Source organism: Accipiter gentilis, chromosome 34, assembly GCF_929443795.1.
Source record: "Accipiter gentilis chromosome 34, bAccGen1.1, whole genome shotgun sequence".
Lineage (NCBI taxonomy): Eukaryota > Metazoa > Chordata > Aves > Accipitriformes > Accipitridae > Astur > Astur gentilis.
In genome coordinates, this window is record NC_064913.1 from 3,875,417 (window position 1) to 3,896,584 (window position 21,168).

The 21,168-nt window shown below is 40.7% G+C and overlaps 1 protein-coding gene across 1 annotated transcript in view; it reads left to right on the forward strand.

Moving 5' to 3' along the window:
* TRHDE (thyrotropin releasing hormone degrading enzyme) overlaps nucleotides 1-21,168 on the forward strand; it is a 222,066-nt gene that overhangs the window by 130,692 nt on the left and 70,206 nt on the right. The window contains exons 8-9 of the mRNA XM_049792005.1: nucleotides 11,404-11,469; nucleotides 13,969-14,156. Of these exons, the coding sequence (XP_049647962.1) occupies nucleotides 11,404-11,469; nucleotides 13,969-14,156 (254 nt within the window). The remainder of the gene's footprint in view (nucleotides 1-11,403; nucleotides 11,470-13,968; nucleotides 14,157-21,168) is intronic.

The following is a 21,168-nucleotide window of genomic DNA, read 5'->3' on the forward strand; positions in this document are numbered from 1 at the left end:
GTTGGTCATACAATTAATGTTGCTTTAAATAAACCAATAAGAGTGGAGTGCCAGCACATTTGGGGGGAAATTGGACCAATGTGATTAAAATACAAGATATCCAAGAAATTTGGATATCTATTTTGAAACCCAAGAAGATGTTCTGTCAAAGTATTTATCATTATAAACTATTTCAGATATTCAGAACAGACTTCACATCAGGTTCAGTCACAGCATCCAGCTCTGCTACAGATCAGACCACGGCGCCGAACGTAATGCACCTGCAATTAGAGCAGCCACTGCTGGTGGGTTTTGCCCAATATAACACAGGTGCTGTGCAGAGAAAGCTTCTTCCTAAAATGTAGCATTAGCAGAATATTCCTGTTGGGTTATATTAAATTAACTCCTTTCCCTTCTGCCTGCTCTGCTTTTTGTCCCTGGAGCGTTTGGATCAGACTGTCGGGGACTGCGGAGAGAAGAGACACACGGACTCTTCGCTTTCTGCTTCAGGGCCCTGACTCCCTCTGAGCTTAAGCAGCCGTGAGCCGTCGGTACGGGGAGGGAGAGGGACTCTCTAGCTGCTAGGGCACCTCAGGTTGATCAGTGGGAGGAAAAAGTTCCTGAAACAAGATGACTTTCCTTCTGACCTCTAGACCCGTGCTCCAGTGCATGGGGACGGCAGAGCTTGTCAAAGGACAGAGTGACAAGAAAAGGTAAAATGTGATATTTCCCCATACTTTCTGGTGTTGACTGCAATTTTGGAGAAGGGTTGAGTCTGAGATGGACTTTCTGAAGGTAAGATTTCAGCTCAAACAGTTGCATTTTGGCCACATTGGAGGTCCCAGCAGGGAGAGTTATGAAAAGCGATAACGGCAGGTACTGCTGAACCTCAGTAGCCGGCCGTGTCCCCACTGCCCACGTTCAGAGCAAGGTTGCGGTCAGTGTCGCCTTCATTAGGAGGAAATCGTGCTGTCCTTCAGCTAGGATAAAATGTTGCTTTATTGCTCCATTGCTAAAGCTTCTTACAAAAAGAAAAACAATTAGTATACAGACAATTTACTTAAGTTTGTTTCCTCAGAAGAGGATTGCCCTTTATGACAATGCTACGATCGGTCACATTACAGATACCACGTACATATTCACGTGGCGTGCTTTCAGTGAGCTTCTCTTATTTTGTTGCATGTGAAATTGTTATGAATCTTTTTCTCCATTTTTATTATAGAAATTATTAAGAGGAAGAATGGTATGTATGAATTCTCAGATAATGTCAGCGGGCTGAGCAGCTATTTAAGAAAATGTTTTCTTTTGGAATAAAATTATACTGTTTTCCTGACAGGAGCTCAGTGGCAACCTCGCCTCTGTTGCTATGAGGCAGCACAATGGACTTTCCAGGGCGCTGGAAGTACACGTTTTGTGTGCGATTCTGCCATCCTCGTGCAATCAAAATTTCCATTAGCTCTTTAGAAGTCAGTGGGGATATTTCCAGCACAAAGACTGTAGGATTGAACTCCTAGTTAACACTTAATACATGTCCGAAATGAAATAAATCTACTTCTCTACAGCCCAGTGGAGGAAATTCAGAGAAAAGCTGAATCCCTACTGGATAAGCCAGGCTGTCGTCAAAACTTTGTCCTTCTCCTTCTCCTCCTCCCACCTCTTCCTTTCTCTGCATACATTTAAAGTTCAGTTACTGTAGCTAGGTAGACACAGTAGCATATAGCCAGATGTAAATGCTAATGATTTTTAAGGTGTCTTCATTTTGCAAACTTAAATGCAGCTGTAGTGACTGTATTGTATGATGGTCTTCTGTGCCACGAGAAACATTTGCTCAATTGATACAAACAACAAATAACTTAAAAGCAAAGTCGAAGTTTCATGGTTACTGCTTTCCTGTCTGTTACTCATTGTTACTGTACAAATGTTGCAGGTCATTATGATCTAGACACAGTGACATGTGAATCATACTTACAATAAGTTTCCTCGAGTGATTTATGGTGACCTTTTAATAGTAAGTAGCATTAATTTCTTTCCAATTCTGGGGCTTCTATAGAAAAAAGTATTACAGAAAAGTACAGCAGAGATTTTTTGCCTGGTTAGCAATCCCTGGGCGTAGTTCAAGTTAATGCAGTGGAATGAGCAGCCAACCTGTCACAATTAGCAGGTGCCATCCAACTATCTCTGGAAAACATTCCATCATTTTTTGTGTGCATTAAAAATATATTTATTGAGCAATATATGGTTTTAGGTTCAAATGTATTATACAACCAAACAAGGCAGAACTAAAATGAATGTACAAATTCAGTTAAATATATGCAGTTCAATTTCAAAGAGTACTTTATTTCTGTAAGATTTGTTCTTAGCTCAGTAGTTTCGTACCACTACCAAATAATACATCAAATACTTTTTTTTTTAAAGCCAAGCTTAATATACTAGCAGGTGTCTCACTGCACAGCAGATACCATCAGACTGTGCTAGGCAATAACTCTGCAATCCTTCTAACTGTTCCCTTTAGACTTCGCGTGCAAACTGTTTTGCCACCAGACTGCAGTTGCTGTGTTTCAAAATGGAACCTCCTTCCTCTTCATGTTAATAGCTAATAGGTGAAGCTGAATTTTACAAGGGAAATAAACGTCTCCATTTAATAATTCTGATCTTTTAATAAGGATTCCCAGCAAAGCAGGATATATTTTAAAGTATCTGGAAATTTGCCTAAGTACAATTTTTGAATCTGTTTTAGAAGCCCCATTCACACTGGATTCACTGAGTTGCGATGCAGAAGGTGTATTAGTTGCAAAATTGTGTTTCTTACAGTGGCTTGAGGTTTGATTCTTTGCTTGTGTTGGAATGAAAATGACAGGGCCGTATTGATTTCACTTGGGTTACTTCTTATTTACAGTAGTGGTCTCTTATCAACAAGAAGCAGGTAGAGCAAAGAACGCAGTCCCATTGACTTAAGGATGGCTCTTGCCTCCTCCTTTCTCTTGCTGGTTTCTGTCGTGTCTCAGCCTGGATGGCATGCTGACTGGGACAGGATGCAGGTCCTATCTGTATCCTCTAAAGGAATGTTACACCATGGATGAGATACTTTCAACATTGCCCTAATTCTTCTCCCGCTGAAATCAATGCTAAAAATCCCATTGACCCATTTAATGCCAGAAATATCAGTTCTGCTGATCTGATTATTGGTAGAGCGTATGGGAGTATTATGAATTACAAAGGAAAAAGGACAAAGTAAAATACTATAATCATGTGGCCTATTCAGCATCATTGGCTCTAGAGAAAATTAAGATTTATTTCCATATATGGTTCCAGTATCACTCTTCCTGATTAGTAGTTATAGCTTGCTGTTTGGATGTAATGATTTAATTGCAGATATGACATGTTGACAGTGGGTATTTTCCAGTTGCTGCTGATTGTGAGCATTGTATCACTATTGTGTGTGAAAAAAAATCTAAATATACCTTTTGAAAATAAAGGGCTGGAATTTCAGCTGGTGTACATTGATGGGATTCCACTGATTTCCTTCCCTAGGATTTTATGCATTGACTGAGATAGCAGCCCCAAAAGAAGGCAAAACACAGCTGAAGACAATACTTGCATGATGCCTCTGAATTGTGTTGCACACCTCTAAGGCTTTTTAAAACGTTTTTTTAACCTATTTGTGAGTTTGAATCTAGAAATTAGCTACCAACTTCCTGATAGGGAACAGTTTAAACACTGCTTTCCTGTGGTACCACAATAGAATTATTGGGAGCATTGCAAGTGCTACTTGCTCTTAAGAATTTTTAATGGCTTAATGCAGCTAATTTTAAAAATACAGGCTGGATAAATTAGCAATTGAGAAAGCATGATTGTATATGGAGAGGATAAATTAATTCTTTTGTGATATTATTTAAAGAAAAAGACAAAAAAGATTTGGAGATGATTAAAAAAAAAACCAAAACCACCCAGTCCTATCTGCCAGACCTGGGCATCTCACAGGGACACCACTTTCAGAAAATGAAGAGACAGATAGAATTACTAATCAATTAAAATATGTTTGCCAATAAATTTCTATGTGGAAGAGATTCAACAGGTACCTCCACTGGTATGTGTAGAATTATTTGAAATAAGGAGAAAAAAAGATTATCCTTAGCAGCTATATTCTTTGATTGTTCAGTGGTGTAAAATTCTAATTCAGAGTTGTATTTTTAATGCCAAGTAAACAAGTTTTAAGCTGTGTTTATACAGGGATGCACAAAAGTTCATTCAAAGTATCTGAAGGTGTGAATTGTGATTGGATTAGTTAAACGCCATTGTAGCTCCATATGGGCACTTTCAAAACTGAAGTTAACTGTTATTTCATTTACTTTAGTTCATGATAGTGTTTTCATTGTGACTTGAAGTCGCTCTGTGTTTAGTCTACTTCAGTTCTGAATGACAGTGTCCATACATAAGATTTAGTGAAGTTTAACTATTTCACTGTAAAAATTAGCTTGTTGATGAGGAATGATGTCATCAACCATTAGTCGAACATTTGAAAAGAACATTTGAGCATCGCTTTTAGAGAAATGCCCTTCAGAAGAATCCTTTTGTTGCCCTTAAATGTGATCCGTTGATAATCTTTCTTTTAACTGTCTTCTGAAATCACCACCGTGGTTTTTTTTGTCTGGTCTCTTCCGTAATAGTCGGCGCATACTCGGACAGGACGCTGCCTTAGGAAACCAGCCCTCTGTTTTCCTCAATGCTACCTCCAGCTGCTCGTTCCCATCCATGCGTGGTGACCCAGCACCACTTCGTTTGTACTGGTGGAAGAGTTTGGGGTCCGTTTTGGTAAACTTGATTAAGGAAGGAAGGGTGTCCTTGGTGCAGAATGATAGATTTACTTCCTCTACAGGCCTTTTCAGAGGTCTAGTTTGCAAAGGGGCCTCACAAACAGGGGGATGGGGACAAGGAGGAACAGAGGTTGTGGAAGGTACTTAGTCTGGCTGTACCACCAAAGGGTCACCAAACCGTAGCTCAAGGGAGATACAGGAATGCATGTGATGCCATGTCTGTATATAAAACAGATGTGACAATTTTAGTACTAGGTGGGGACTATCTACACTGCAGGCATGGCCTTACACTTCTTATGTCCTTGCTGTTTCAGTATCATTTTGGGCTGTTTTTTGTTATTGTAGGTTGAAACGCTTTTTGAGTTAGTTTAATTCTTGGCTCATTGGCCAGTGAGTAACTTCATTTTTTGTTGGAGGAACACATTTAATAGTAGATTAAAGTATGGGAAGGATAGCAACATTTTTGATCCTCTGGTAGAACTCACTCATGAAAGTTAAAATATATTCCATGACACTAGTATATTCTGTAGGTTGGCAGTTTCTGACAAGACTGCCTGGAAGCAGTTTTGGGCACTCTTAGTGCAGAAGGTGAAGAAGTTGGCTTACCTGACTTGGCTTACTTGACCTGGAAAAATCAGTTTCCAAGGTTTTCCTTAGCTGGCTTTGCAGTACTGCTTTGATAAGTGGTCTGATCACAGCTGTGCTTTCAATCTGGAGGTAGCTCTGCAGCTTGACTTACTGGTACAAATGAATTCTGACACAAATAGAGTTAACCCCCATCTGATTTGCCTTATACAATGCTTACCATGACCAACAAGGTGAATTTACCTGCTGCTTATTATGTACTCTGCTGCTTGTCTGACTGCCCAGCCAGGAGGGTGATCACTTCTCTTCCTTAACGCTCTTTCTCAAGGGTTAGTCTGTTGTACAGCTGAAAAATATGGCAAACCTGGTTGGCTGGTTTAGCTTTTCCATTTGGTAGTCTTCCTCTCTTACAGTAATCTTCACTTCTTTGTAGCTTGCTGGTAGTGCTTTACCACTGGTTCTCACTCCCTCTTGTTTGTCACTCACCATTGCAAAGATATGCAGTACCTTCCTCCCTCTGACCCTTGCCCAAGCTTTTTTATTTGAATGTTAGGCAATGTCAAGATAATATGCGATAGCAACTTTGATGTTAGCAGTGTGAAGGAACGGGGGGAAAAAAGGTGGCATGTTATAGTCAGTGAGTCAGCATCTGTCAGATGGTGTCTGGTGGCTTAAGGTTAAGTATACAAATTTCTGGGAAAACAAACACGCTGGATTTGATAGCCAGAGCCTTAGAGCCTGATTTCCACCTGAACTAAATGTTTTTATTAGTAGCTCTAAATCTTCGGTGAGATACAGCAGTCATGTATAAAACTGTTCATCAAGAACATATTGTAGGCTGAAGGGAGGAGGATGTGCACCCAGGAGTAGGAATGAAATACAAAAGAGGGAGGTAGAGGCAAGACTGCTGTTTCCTGAGCCGTGAGAAATGAGGGCATTCAGAGGAATGCAGCCACAAGAATTTGATGCCAAAATATTTTGCTGCTTTCTCCTTGCTCATCTTATATAGTGGAATTTCCCAGTTATCTTTAGGAGAAAAAGTAAGTTATTCAATGTTAATCTGTTTCAGATTTCAGCACCACTCGTATAAGTCGGGAGCTGTTCCTTCAGCCAACCAGTCAACTTCATACAGATAAACTAAGAAAGGAGTTTGGTCCTAGAATTGATGTTTCATTTCCTGGTTATAGAACTGAAGTCTCCCCTGAAAGTAAGATACATGTTAGGAGACTTATTCCCCCTTTACACTTGTTTAACCTCTTTGCATTTATCAGTCACTACCTTTTATTAGTTGTGAGTGTTATCATGTTTGGATGGTGGTGTGGTGCATTTTTTTGAAACCAAGAGACTCAATCCCTAGCAGTACTGAGAGAACTAAGATTGCAAAGGGATGAAAGACTTTCTCCTTTTAAGTAATCTCCAATAAAAGGCCTGCAAGCTTAATCAATACAGCATTATCAAAAGTTCTTTCAAAATTGTTTGGCACTTTTCGCTGTACTTCTATTTCTACTACTGTTCAAGCTATCTGCTTCAGTATTCAAGTAATAAAACAATTCAAAAGCATTGAGCCTTTTAATTTTGGGGGCGTAGATTAAGATTACTATTTGACAGAACATTATGTTATAGTCTAAACCTGTTGGGATTTTTTGCAAGATCTCAGGTTTTGATTGTGCGGTAATTGGACTGTTTTCATGACGTGACAGATTCTGGATTTATTTATTTATTTATTTGATGTTAAAAATTACTAAAACTCATGTTGGAAAACCACAGTGATTAAATTTTTTTTTGTTGGTAGAGGTGAAGGGATCATATTCTGTAATTATTTTTGTCAAAGAGTGCCTTCATGTTTTAATGAAGACATTAAGAAGAATATTACAAGAGGATACTTGCTGAAAATGTAAAACCAAATGACCATTTTTGTGCGTGTGTTTGATTAATTTTCACGTTGAGTGACACTGCACTAGGGTCTGTGAACTCTCTGCTTTCCCCATGACAACGAAAAAGTTTAGAGGCGGCATTACAGTGAAGGAGAAAGGGAGTTGCAGAAGACCACCCTTGAGTCTTGGGTTGTTAAAGAGGTTTTCATGCCATCTTTTCTCTTCACACATACCATAGGGTTATAGCTGAAAGTCAGGAAGTTGGCTGAAACATATCTTCATGCTCCAGCATACTCCAGTTGATGGACAGCTTTTGTAGGTGATAGACTTGCAAGTTTCTGATGGGAAGCAGCCTTGCAGCCAGAGGGCTCTGGGCATATGTGTTTATGAGAAAGTGGCTTTAAGTCACTTTACCTCCTTTGGGGCTGTGCTGAGCGCAGCTTAGATTCAGGCAGCTGTGTTTTCAGTGTCATCCTCCTTTTCCGTTCTCTGGCTTGCATGTCTCTTCTGTTCGCTTTGGTTCTTTTCTGTTCAATGTAAAGGCGAAGGGGTGGCTAACACTCCTGCCCTGGAAAATTACAGTGAATGGGAACGTGTCTTCTGCCCCTTTGCAAGCTACTTAAGACTTAGATATGGGTCCCCAGGAGGAAAAATGGATTATATTCCTGCATGTTCCATCCTTAGAACAGACAAGCAGGGTATGTATAGATCTTTGGCTCCTATTTTAATGCTTCCTGGGATGTATTTGATACTGATAGGTATAAGCCTTTTCTCCTCCTTTTTAAGTTGAGTGCCTGTCCATGAAAGGTACTTCAAGAGAGGCTGATAATTTGGCTAACAAAGTTCAGACTGGGTCATGGTAACTCTAGCTAGCTTTGAAGTTAACAGTTTGTATGATGCTATCAAAATGTAACTTTGCAGCACAGCTGGCAGTGGTTGGTTCTGGTGGTGTTCTCAGTATAAAACCAAGCTCTGGTATGAGGACACATATGATGCAGGTGTGTAAAAGCATGAAAGGCTTAGGGAGAGTGAAGCAGGGAACAGCAGTGCACTGTGTCTTCTAGTGCCAGAACTGGGGAGCAGCAGATGAGACCAGCAGATGGGCAGATGTTTGAAACGGGTATCTTCACACAACAGACCACTGAAGTGGGAAATTGTCATGGTTTAACCCCAGCCAGCAACTAAGCCCCACACAGCTGCTTGCTCACTGCCCCCCTCCCCCCACGGTGAGATGGGGGAGAGAATTGGGGAATAAAAAAAAGTAAAACTCGTGGGTTGAGATAAGAACAGTTTAATAGAACAGAAAGGAAGAAACGAATAATTATAGTAATAACAATAATAATAATAATAACAGAATTGGAATATACAAAACAAGTGATGCACAATGCAATTGCTCACCACTCACTGACCGATGCCCAGTTAGTTCCCGAGCAGTGATCCGCCCCCCACCCCAGGCCAACTTCCCCCAGTTTATGTACTGGACACGACGTCCCATGGTATGGAATACCCCAGTGGCCAGTTGGGGTCGGCTGTCCTGGCTGTGTCCCCTCCCAACTCCTTGTGCCCCTCCAGCCGTCTCGCTGGCTGGGCATGAGAAGCTGAAAAGTCCTTCACTTGGTACAAACCCTACTGAGCAGCAACTGAAAACATCAGTGTGTTATCGACATTCTTCTCCTACTGAACCCAAAACATAACACTATACTGGCTACTAGTAAGAAAATTAACTCCATCCCAGCTGAAAGCGGGACAGAAATGCTTTTTTTATAAGGTGTTGCAAATGCTAAACATTTATATGGGTTCAGAAAGCAACTGGCCAAATTCACAGAAGATAACTACTAAATACAAAGATACTAATCTGCTCAGGATTCCTTGTGCCATGAAGTGCTGGATGATGGGAGAGCATACTGGGGAAGTATCTATCACTGTATGCTTCTCCTGTTTTATACCCTTTCTAGGTGTCTGCTGCTGGTTATTGCTGAAAATGAGATACTGGTACATGAGGACATTTGATGGGACCTGGTTCAGTAACCTTTTGCTCTTGTGCCTCTAGAAAGTGCACTCAGATTTTGGATTGCAATGTAGATTTACTATTGGAAGCACATTTTGATGCACACTGTCACTTAGGACTGGTTTTTGTGTAGTATGCTTTTGATAACACTCCTAGTTTGATGCTATGTATATGGTCTCAACTTTTATGAAATCATGAAGAAACGGATGATCAAGTTGTATGGTACCAGGACTGTACTTGTATGTTCTTACTTCATTGTAAATGTTAAGATACCTTTTGTTTTCCTTTGTATGATCAACATGATAGATTGGAGGGTAATAAATTTTTAGCTGAGTGACAAGCCACATCTAAACCTCCCAATCTGTGTATTGGGAGAAAAAAACAAAAGAAAAGGGCCTTTTTGCAGTCTTTCCGAACGCAAAATATGAAAGTCAAATATAATGTCTAATGATAGATTGGTAAACAGGGTTATTGCCTGGATGGAGTAATCCTCGAGTTTTCCACCCATTTTATTTTGCTGTGTAATGATTCTGAAAGCAGCTCTCAGAAGGACCAAAGTATGCAGCATTTTCTAGTACCACTTAGAATGCACATGTGTATTTGTTGTTATTTATTTACCTCGTCCCACTTTTGTTTATTCCTATTTTAGCTTTTTAATTTGCAATTCAACTTCTTTAGCTTTGAAAGCTATTGAATATTTCACTGTGCCTTAAATGATTCTGTATTTTTAGGCAAAATGGAAGCACAGTGTGCTATAGGTGCAGCCTATATAATACTGTCTTTTTTCCAAGTTAGTCTCATGACATTATTAAGACTCGGCACTGCATTTACAGAGTCAGTATTCTCATTTAGCCTTCCTAGCCTGTGATTAAATGGGAGTTGCTGCCTGTTCTACTATGAGTTGGCTGACAAAAGCTAAATCTGTCACAGGTGCTACAATTTGTGTATCAGAAAATTTGCTTTCCAAATACTAATTATTCCCAAAGTACCTTACTTCACACAAAGCATAGATAACAGAGTCAGCAAATTTGTCCCAGTTTTATCATTGTGCTGTAAATTAGGGTTTGTCTCCTACCATTGTGTAAAGTGAAGATGTTAGAAATTCAAATGCAGGAGAACCCATTGATTTACAACCTCTGATGTGTTTTTTCACTTAATTCTTCCAATCAAAATGCATGAAATGTATGTTATTCAAATAATCATTGCTGAATTTCACTTCTGTAATTGAATGAGCTGTTGTCCAGGGACATAGGATGGTGGGAAACTAACAGTCTTGTCTCTCCAGATGTTGTTAAAAATTGGAAGCATTTTGTGTCTGAAGGGCCCAGACCTAACCTAGTCATATGCTTAAACTATTAATTTGGGAAGTTAATTTAATATGATGGTACCTTACCAGGAATTATCCTTCTAGTTGCTATGGGAGAAGAATGGACCCTCAGCTGTTGAAACTGCAGCTGAATGAGTGAAAGCATTCAGTTTTTATAACCTCCTCAGAGTCTATGAGTCACATATGTCATGAAAACACACATGTTGTACCTGTGCACAAGCACGGAGTTGGGTTCCTGTTCCCCTCTGCCGCTGCTCCCTTTCATGGAGACCCTTTGTGATAACTTGTTACAGCCCCAGTTGCCCGTATGATGTATTTGAACATTGAAGCGCCAGGATCTCCCTAGATAAGTTTGTAGTTCAGGTAGGCTATGGCTCAGTTAAGTCTTTTGTAACAAATCTAGCTGTCATCTGAGTGAGCAAATGTGTGACACTAGACGCAGAATGACCTGCTAAAATAGCAACTGGAACTGTGTTTCAGCAACTTCTCCTTTTGTTGCCGAGAATTACCTAGGAACCCCTACTGAGATTAGACAGATATTTTCAATGTATATTCAAAATATTTAGCTTATGGAGTGACTTACCCAGAAAAGGAAAAGCATTAAATGCTGTAAATGAAATTTTTAGCAACAATTTTTGCATTATAAACTAGCTTAAGAAACTGTTCATTTACTCCCTTGATGAAAATGTATATTTCTAGATTTCTGACAAATGCAAACACTGGTGTGATTTAACTTTTAATAACAGTGATTCACAGATCTAGTTGTTTGGCTTGTGTATAGTAATACTGATTTGTATTTTTATTTTGTTTCTGTAGGACTATTTAACCATTCACAAGTATGGCAATGCAGCCAGAAATGATCTCTGGAACACATTGTCAAAGGTAAAATGCTTTAACTTATTGCACTGAGGGAGAAGCAGGAATTTACTGTGGTATTTTTCTTGGTGAGGTTAGCAGTGAGTAGTGCATGTTGAGATCTTCAGACACCAGAGCAAATATAAAAATTGATGCAAAGAAATTCCATTTGATTTAACATAGTGGCAACATTAAAATATGTTTCTAGCAGCATTTCTATCCTTTGTTATGTTAGAATGTATTTCCTTGACTGGGCTATGTCACTGATGTGCAGTAAGAGACACTTCATGGAATCTGCTATCATTGACTTTAGTGGCAGCACGCTGAGGCCCATAAGCTGGAAAACACATGAAAGTGCTGAGCTTTGGCATTTAACATCAGGTGTGTTTGGGATTTTGTATGGAGTTATGATTCGTGTGAAGGACAAAACTATCAAAGCTCTAAAGTTTGGTGTAAACAGATAACTATTTAGTGTAACATTTGCATCCTGTAGAGACTTATAGTTGCTACGTCCATGTTCCCTTTGGTCGCTACACTCAAGCTTGGCTTGAGTTTCCAGAGCCCGGTCCAGGGATCTATAGGGGCAGAGTTTAATTTTCATAAAGTGAGCCAAGAATGCCTGAATTTTGTGCCTACAAAGCTAGTCTGGGCACTCCAGAGAAAAGACAGAGTGCAAGGCAGTGTAGAGTACAGTCAGGGAGTTTGGGCACAAGTACCAACCTAAGCCATGTGTAAACATGACAATCTAGTTGTAACTATTGACACCATAGCTAGGAGTCAGGTGGAGGTCAAGACATCTGCATTTACCTAGACAAGCAGGTATATACATATAACTGGGTGTCCAAGCTCCAATTGTTGTCAATGAGGGCTGGATTCGGTTGCCTGCTCATAGACAACAACGTTTACCTTAATTTATCGTACCTGCCACATGAGATAAGCATGCCTGCTGTAGGTCCACCAGTTCGGCAAGAATGTGTTGAATATTTCAGGACATCTCATTTGACACTTGGTGAGTAGGAACAAGTGGAGTCCCAGAAATCCAGACAATATAGTCAGCAGAGCATAGAGAGCAATTCAGTTGACTAGCCACTACACAATTATTTTGTAGTGAGCCTGAACCACCAACTGTTGACTAGGGACTTGAGGTAGTTGTTCAAATATAGGCAAGTAGTGCCAGATTAGGTGCAGTAGGGTGTTCAAGACATTCAGGTGGGTCTAATTGATTTGACACAAATTCTGTGGGGAATTCTGTACTCTTTTGGAGTGGCAGGTCAAGGTCAAATGACATTAGCCACCTATGTGTGAGCAACTGAACTGAGTCCTATGTCTGTACTGACTGCTAATGAGAGTTGAGACATGTAACATGCAGTCAGGCTCTTAAACCTGTGTCTTAATCTGAAGTTGAATGCCACTGCAAAAGTCTTTCTTGCTTCTCACCCGGTGTCTTCCTCTGTTAAAGCCTTTGGGACAGCTCTGAGTGATGGGAGGTCAGAGGGATGAATGTAGTCTTGAAAGAACAGCAGAACCCACAGCTAATAAAATAGAACAAAAATGAGACTCTATTCTGGTCCATAACCACTACGGCTATACTGTATGCTCAAATCTATTGTTAAGGCTAATAATTCCGTTTGCCTTACCTGTAAGCACGTTTGTTGCCAGCTGCTTTGTTCCTAATGCATTGCAATTGCAGCTTCAGTTCTAAAGACTTCTTGCTGGGTTCTGCTTGTATTCATCAAAAGTTGCTCAGTCTGTGATCTAGGACCGTTCGGCAGCTAGGGACATTTCCGTCGCTGAAGAACAAATGATGCCTGTCATTCTAATACCCAGTCTCATCTCCCGTGATGCCATAGTATCTCTTTCTGTTTCAGATGAAAATCCACTTGTAAAACAGCATTTTTATTGACAAATGGTATCAAATATGAACACATTAATCCTCCATGTGTTATGACAGGTGCAGTTTATGAAGGAGCTGGGGATATCTAGATGTACATGGCCTCACTTTAGACATGAGGGACAGTATTTTCAAATAACTAGTCATTTGATTTTTAGAACAGAGACACTCCGTGCTTTTAGAAATCCGGTCCTTTGAATATGCTTTATTGTAGGTACCCTAGATCAACTAACACGGAGTCTTTTTTAACCTTAGCCGGTCAAGAATATCTTTTGGAGACAGCCACCCAGTATTTCCGTGCTCTTGTTAAAACCCTGTAAAGCAGGTTGTTTCTTCTGTTATAGCAGAAGTGCCTGAATGATGTGGGAAACATGACTTTCTGACTGTCACTCTCCTCTCTGGCAAGATTGCTCCATGTTTATTTTTAAGATATACAGAGACTGTTGGTTTAAATTAGCTAGTGTATGTGTACTGGGTGTAAATGTCTGTGTGTGCATGCGTGATGGTTATTTAAACCTCTAAAACTAATTATGGTCTCTTGGACCAAAAAAAAAAAAAAAAAAAAAAAAAAAGAGCTTTATATGTTGGATGATGATATTGCTTCAACAGATTGAAACTTTTCTTTTTTCTTGAAGGCTTTAAAAAGGGTTGGAAAATCTGTAAATATCCGAGAAGTAATGGATCAGTGGACACTACAGATGGGTTATCCTGTTATCACTATCTTGGGAAATGAAACTACAGACAATGTCATAGTGATCTCCCAAGAGCGTTTTGTTTATGATAGTGATGCTAAACCCAAGGATCCTGCCCTTGGAGACAGCAGGTACTTACATTTCTCAATGAATATTTTTCAAGAGGCTGTAGTTGTTTAAGTGCTTCATGTGTGTATTTTTATGAAGATGGGTCTTTAGAAATCTCTGAGCTTTGCTTGGTATGAATAGCATGTGGTGACCCTTCCATTTGAACTGTAGTAAAGATGAGTCTAGTTAAAAGAATTGAAAAAAATCATTAGAGAAATAGAACAACAAGATAAAGCTTTTAATTTGCCCATTTGCATTCTAGTAGTCCTCTCTGTGATTACATCTTATGTCTTACATCACACATCCGTTTCCTCTCCTTTTCTTTTGATTTCGTCACACTCCATGAAGTAATTTGGATTCTGGTTGGAAGGTCTGATATTTCTTTTTAAGTAATTCCTTGGCGTGGTCCTCTCCATGCTCATACATTGGGTAGGCAGATGTAACCGTGTGTCAGATACATACCTCGCTTGACTTGGGAAGCAGTCAAGAGCTGAACTGGACATCTGTACAAGGCAGGGGGTTCCAGCTGTTTCATTTTTGAAGCCAGCTGAACTGGTCCTATAGGGACTGTGTACGTTGGCTGAAATCAGCAGGCACTTACGCATCTCTGCCCCTACCCTTTTTCCACTTCTTAGATTCTTTCGTTCCTGCTCCCAGCTGACTCCACACGCTTGCTTCATCTCAGAAACAAGCTGAAGTTCCTGGTTGATGCTGGGGAATCCTCATCTTATTGTTTTAAGCAGTTTTGGCATCATACTTCAAGGCCAAGAATATAGAGGTGATGCTAGAATTACAAGATAGCCTTAGAAGCTTCTGTGTTCACCTATTCATGCTCAGCAGGAAAGAGGGCACGCTGTCAACCTTGAGTACTCTGTGTTAGTCCAGTAGATTTAAATCATTAAAAGGTAAAATTTAATACGAAATTTTGATTGACATATCTGGAGCTTGTAGAATATTCCTGCTGAGGAAGGCCTAAAAATACAGTTACGTTTATTGGGAAATGTTTAGAAGTTCATTATCCTTTTTTTAGAACGTGAATATGGAACTCAAACATGACACAGAGTACGCAGTTGTTTTTCTGGCTGTATTGGAACAACCCAGCAGGGTATTAAGCATCTGTTTAAGTTCTGGGCTGAAATTAGTTCCTTTGTGAAAAAGAGATAAAACAAGTGAATGTGGACTGTTGAAAGTGTTCATGACTCACAGTTCAGTGCAGCTTGAGAGAGATTCTCCCTTATTCACTTGAAAATTTCTTTTGTGCAAGTGTGTATACATGTAATGTAATTTGAGTAGATTTTACTACTCAGAAAAACAGAGATTAGGTTTTTTGATTGATTAAAACAGAGATGTTAAGCCTTTTAAGTATTGTAGAGACTTCCTTAAATAGATTTGCTAGCTACTCAGTATTGATTGTAATAACTGCTGCTGTAATTCATGAGTAGACTACTGGGAGTATAAATGTTTTGGAAGGTGGAATATCAGGGGTGTTGTGGTGGGTTGACCCTGGCTGGATGCCCCAGGTGCCCACCAAAGCCGCTCTATCCCTCCCCTCCTCAGCTGGACAGGGGAGAGAAAATAGAACAAAAGGCTCGTGGGTCGAGATAAGGACAGGGAGAGATCACTCACCAGTTACTGTCATGAGCAAACCAGACTTGACTTGGGGAAATTAATTTAATTGTATTACCAATCAAAATCAGAATAGGATGATAAGAAAAAACCCTAAATCTTAAAACACTTTCCCCCCACTCCTCCCTTCTTCCCAGGCTCAACTCCAGTCCCAACGTTCTCTCCCTCTTGCCCCCCAGCAGCACAGGGGGACGGGGAATGGGGGTTGGGGTCGGTTCTTCACCCCTTGTCTCTGCTGCTCCTTCCTACGCAGGGGGAGGAGGACTCCGCGCTCGGCCCCTGCTCTGCCGTGGGCTCCCTCCCGCAGGCTGCAGTCCTTCAGGCACAGACTGTTCCAGCGCGGGCTTCCCCTGGGGTCCCAGCCTCCTTCGGGCATCCCCCTGCTCCAGCGTGGGGTCCTCCCCGGGCTGCAGGTGGAGATCTGCTCCCCCGTGGACCTCCCTGGGCTGCAGGTGGAGATCTGCTCCCCCGTGGACCTCCCTGGGCTGCAGGGGGACAGCCTGCCTCACCGTGGTCTTCATCACCATGGGCTGCAGGGGAATCTCTGCTCCGGCGCCTGGAGCATCTCCTCCCCTCCTTCACTGACCTGGGGGCTGCAGGGCTGGGGCTCTTACATGTTCTCACTCCTCTCTCCGGCTGCAGTTTCTGTGCTGCAGCAACTTTTTTTTCCTTTCTTAAATATGTTATCAAAGAGGCACTACCGCCATCACTGATGTGCTCAGCCTTGGCCGGTGGCGGGTCCGTCTTGGAGCCGGCTGGCATGGGCTCTGTCGGACATGGGGGAAGCTTCCAACAGCTTCTCACAGCAGCCACCCCTGTAGACCCCCGCTACCAAACCCTTGCCATGCAAACCCAATACAGGTGAGAATTAGACTTAGTTTTATTTTCATATGTGACATTAAATCAGAATTCAACTTGTATGTTGTGATACGTGGAAGGGTAGTGTTCTACAGCAGCATGGCGAGTTATTCTGTTTCTTAGGAGATTTTGTCTATAGATTTTATCACAATTATAATATCAAAATATTGGAAGTAGAATTTAGTATTATAGGGAGCACAGAGAAGGGTATCAGCATGAGCCCTGCCAGGAATTTACTGTTCTAACAGGCAGTACAACACATTTTATATGTATCTCCTTTGGCAAGTCTCTTTCTTGTTCTCTTCCCCCTTTGGATTTGTTTTTCTTTATGCTTCCGTGTCCTTTTAACCACAAATGGGAAGGAAGCCCCTTGCCCAGGAAGGCTTTACAGATGGGATGTTTACTCCAGCCAGTTAGATGCTGAAGCTAATTTACCACTTCCCAGTTGAAGTTATTTGAAAGTGACGTTATGTAAGTATAAATACCAAAGAAGAGAAACCATATACATTTAGCAAATGGTAAAACTTACCTATGCATTCACCTTTCGAAAATCATCCACCAATTTACATTGAAGTCCTATGGGTTAGTTATAAATCGGTGTCTAGAGTGTTATAACAATGACCATGCGATTAATTGGTGCACTGCCCAGAGGCACGTGTGGCTTGGTATGCACAATGGCTCTGTGTCATTAAATATTCTTTCATACCATCAAATTAAGTAGAACAACAAGATTGACATACTGTAAATAAATTTAGTCTTACTGCCAGCAATGACCTAGATGTTTTTCAGGGCTTTTTGTGGTTTCTTTTTCATTGGAAAAGTCACTATTGCTTCAATTATTGTGAAAGCAGTAGACAGGGAAAATCACATTAGTGTGATGTCATTTGATAATTCATGATACATTACTCTACCTTGGTTTTTAACATTGCAAGAGCTGAAGTTTGGATAACATGATACAAAGGGGGGGTGACAACTGGAATGGAAACAGCCCGTTGACAGATGGTCAGCAGTGAAGTGCCGTGTTCTGGCTGATTCTGCTGGTGGCTTTGGTCAGGGAGTTGGCAAGGGTTTACTGATGTTCCGCGGGGACTGATAGCACAGGTAGGTGTTGTGGGAGGCAGAGAGGTATATATATATATATATATATACACATACATATATATATATGTATATAATGTCAGCCTGCAGTCTTTGGGGGTGTTACGTATCAGTGGCCTAATTCACAGTCCAATAAAGTCGGTGCTCATCTCCCCTGCGTGACCCATGAATTAGGTGTTGGAACGCATGGCTCCCTGGGGAACCATAATAGGCACTGTAAATAACGGGGAGCAAATGGTATTTATGCCACATTTGAGGCCATGCTCTTGCAGGGCAGGCAACATTGGCTTCCTTAGGGTAGTTTATCTATGGATTAATCGTGATGATCATTTCAAACACCGTAAAGAGTAGAGCTACACAAAACACAGAAAAATGTACAGGTCCAGGCCTTTCCAGGAGTTTATCATCTAAACAGATAATATGATACGCACCGGAAGGCTCCAGGGAAGGCTCTTAAAGCATCTGTGTGCCATATAGTCTTCAGTTATCTAGAGGTGGGGCTGTAGTTCGACATGGCACAGCAATAAATGTCAGTTCTGTTGCCTTCAAAGTGATGAGGCGTTTAAACTTACGGTTCAGACCCTCTCTAGGCAAATTTAGCTTTGCCCTCCTTTAGAAAGAGTCACTTCAGAGTAGGTCTTTCAGATGTATCTGCTGCATAAGAAATGTGAATAAAGAGGCAACTGAATATTTCAGAACCATTCTAGTTTTATAAAATGTCCATGCTTCTCTTTATGCCATGTATTTATGCAGCAATTAACTGTTAAAAATGAAATGAGAAGCAGCATATATAATTTTTCTCTGAAATCATATAGAGGAATATAGAAGCAGCAAGCAGATTTTTCTAAGTGATAAACGGTAAAAGTGAAAACTGTTGATGTCTTTGGCAGTGATTTACTCCTAGTTCTGCCTAGTCCATTACTATAAGTGTCTTTAATTCTACTGCAGAAGAGAATGATTACATATAGCTGATTTTCCCATCTCATGTACAGTTGGACTCCTTGTTTCTATAACTGCAGAAAAATGTGTTTCAAGGGCCATACATATATAAACCATGGTTTATTTGTGTGCATAGAATCGACTGTATGGCATGCTAAGCTCTAACATTCGGCCTGAAATTATATAAGGTATACAATTTCACTTCTTTGCAAACTGAACATAGATTTTACTTGACACTTACGCCTTCACATGATCCATAGTTCTCATTTTATGAGAGAATAAAATGAACAATGACAGACACCGTTTCTAGGAACACCATTCCTCAGAAGGGCCAAAATCACCGGCTTTGATTTGAACGTCGAAACCTGTGGTTGGTACAATGTTTCAGTAGCAATTTCAGCTTATCCAAGCAAAAGTTTAAAACTCCTGTAATAACTGTATAATTCATATTCTTCCCCCAAATAACAATCCTTTAGTTATGTGTAGGTTCAGTCCTGGACTCCTGTATACCCCTGAGAAAATGGATTATGCCCTTACATTATCAGGCTAGAGGGGAGGAGGTGATATTCCATCTGACAGGGTTCAGTGGGTTTCCCTGCTGACAGAGAAAATGATGATTTTAAGTCACCAGTCTCATCCATCATTACAAGAATGGCTCACAGATATGACAAGGAATCTTATGAAAAATAATCTGTGGTCTAGACAATAAACTAATCAGTTTTGATGAAATCCATAAACCTTTTATATACTGTATTGAAGAGCAGACCAAAGCTTTCTGGTTATGGGTATAAGTTTTGCCTTTTAAAAATATGCGAGCTTATCTCTTCAAAAGTGGAGAAATAACCTTTCCAATGTTATCAAAATAATTAAGTTCACGTTGCTGAGGTAATATTCACTCGTAGAGTATTCTTATCATGCATGCAGTTTCCGTAGCTAATCTTTGCTTGTTCATGATAATATCCTAAAGGGAAATGTCTTGCTAGGTGTTGAACACAGCTAGCTGTGAGGAAAGAGAAAAAAGCAAGAGCTACAAACTGGGATGCAGACAGGGTATTCATACGTGCTGCAGCGTGGTAATACTCTGTGCCTTTCTGCGTGTGGCTGGACTAGGGAAAATTCAGTCGAATGGTGCAAGCCAGGGACATGACCAGCAAAACTAGAGCTGCACAGACACATGGGTCTAACACGTGTAGTAATTACAACAGCTGAGAGGCTTTACAACGGGCAGCAGAGCTGCTCAGCAGTCACTCCGCTCCAAGATGAATGATTAACTGCAGAATTTATTTCCCTTCAAGTCTTTTCTGAATTTCCTACACAAAGTTCATTTATTCAGGCTTTGTGGAAAAAGGGCTGTGCTTGTCCCTTTACTGATAATTATTTGAATAGTAAAAGCATAGCTCTGTTTGGATATTGCCGTGTGTATTCTTACTTATTTGTATGGCATTATCACTTGAGCAGCGATGGGGAAGTTACTCTGTCCACTTACCAGCTGAGGGGCTGGTTAAACACAAACCAAAATATTAGGAGCACACAGGGAATGCTGATAAGTATCTTTGAGATCTTCTTAGAGCAATTTTGGAATAACGTAGCATATGTAGTATTAATTATGTAATAAAAAGGACCATAACATGGACAAATATTGTTCCATAGGCTGAGGAAAAAGGTCTAACACAATATAAATAGAAAAAGAAGTACTCATTTACCTCCTGTCTTTGGGAAATATCCTCTAATCTTCCATTTTCTCATGTCCTTTGAGTGTTTTCTTGTTATGCCTTTGATCTTTACTATACCTGAAAGATTGCGCTTATATCAGCGTTTCTACTAGAAACAACTTTTGTGTTGCTACCCAGGGAGTGGACGTGGTACCCTGGTTCATCTTGACTGACCTGAGTGCCTCTATATCAGCTATAATAATGATGAAGGGAATGGGCTCCAGGAGAGGAAGGTACTGGTATTAGGCACAGAGGAAATGGAATTATCAGGAACAAGATTAAAAAATCAAGACTCCTTAGTGGAGCACAGAACTGTGTGTGAACACAGCCAGATATGATTTAACCAGATTTTTTGCAGGTCAAGCAGGGAATTGAAAACACTTGTTCTTGCAGAAGAGCGAAAAAGTGTGGGGAGCTCCTTCTCTTTACAGCTTTACGACACCGATAGATTTTGTCTTTTGGCATGTATAGGGACAGTCCTTAACCCCAGCAGCCTGAGAGAGGACGGTGCTGCTCCTGCAGACGAGCAGGCAGAAGAGCTGCTTCTGCGAGTGACCCGGAGGAAGCCCGCCTGCCCCGGGAGGAGTGCCGCTGCTGTCGGATGCTGGCGTTTGCCAGCCCGATACTTGTGCCGCACTCTGCCTGCTGCGATAGGATTTTTTTTTTCCTGTAGAAGCCACTGGGGAGTCCCCAGTCTTTTGTCTTGCCTTTTGATATTTTTTGGAGGCTCTTCTGATTGTTGCATTATTGTTAAGTCAGAATAGGAAGCGCTCTTAAAATTTGTTCCTGCACATATCTGTGC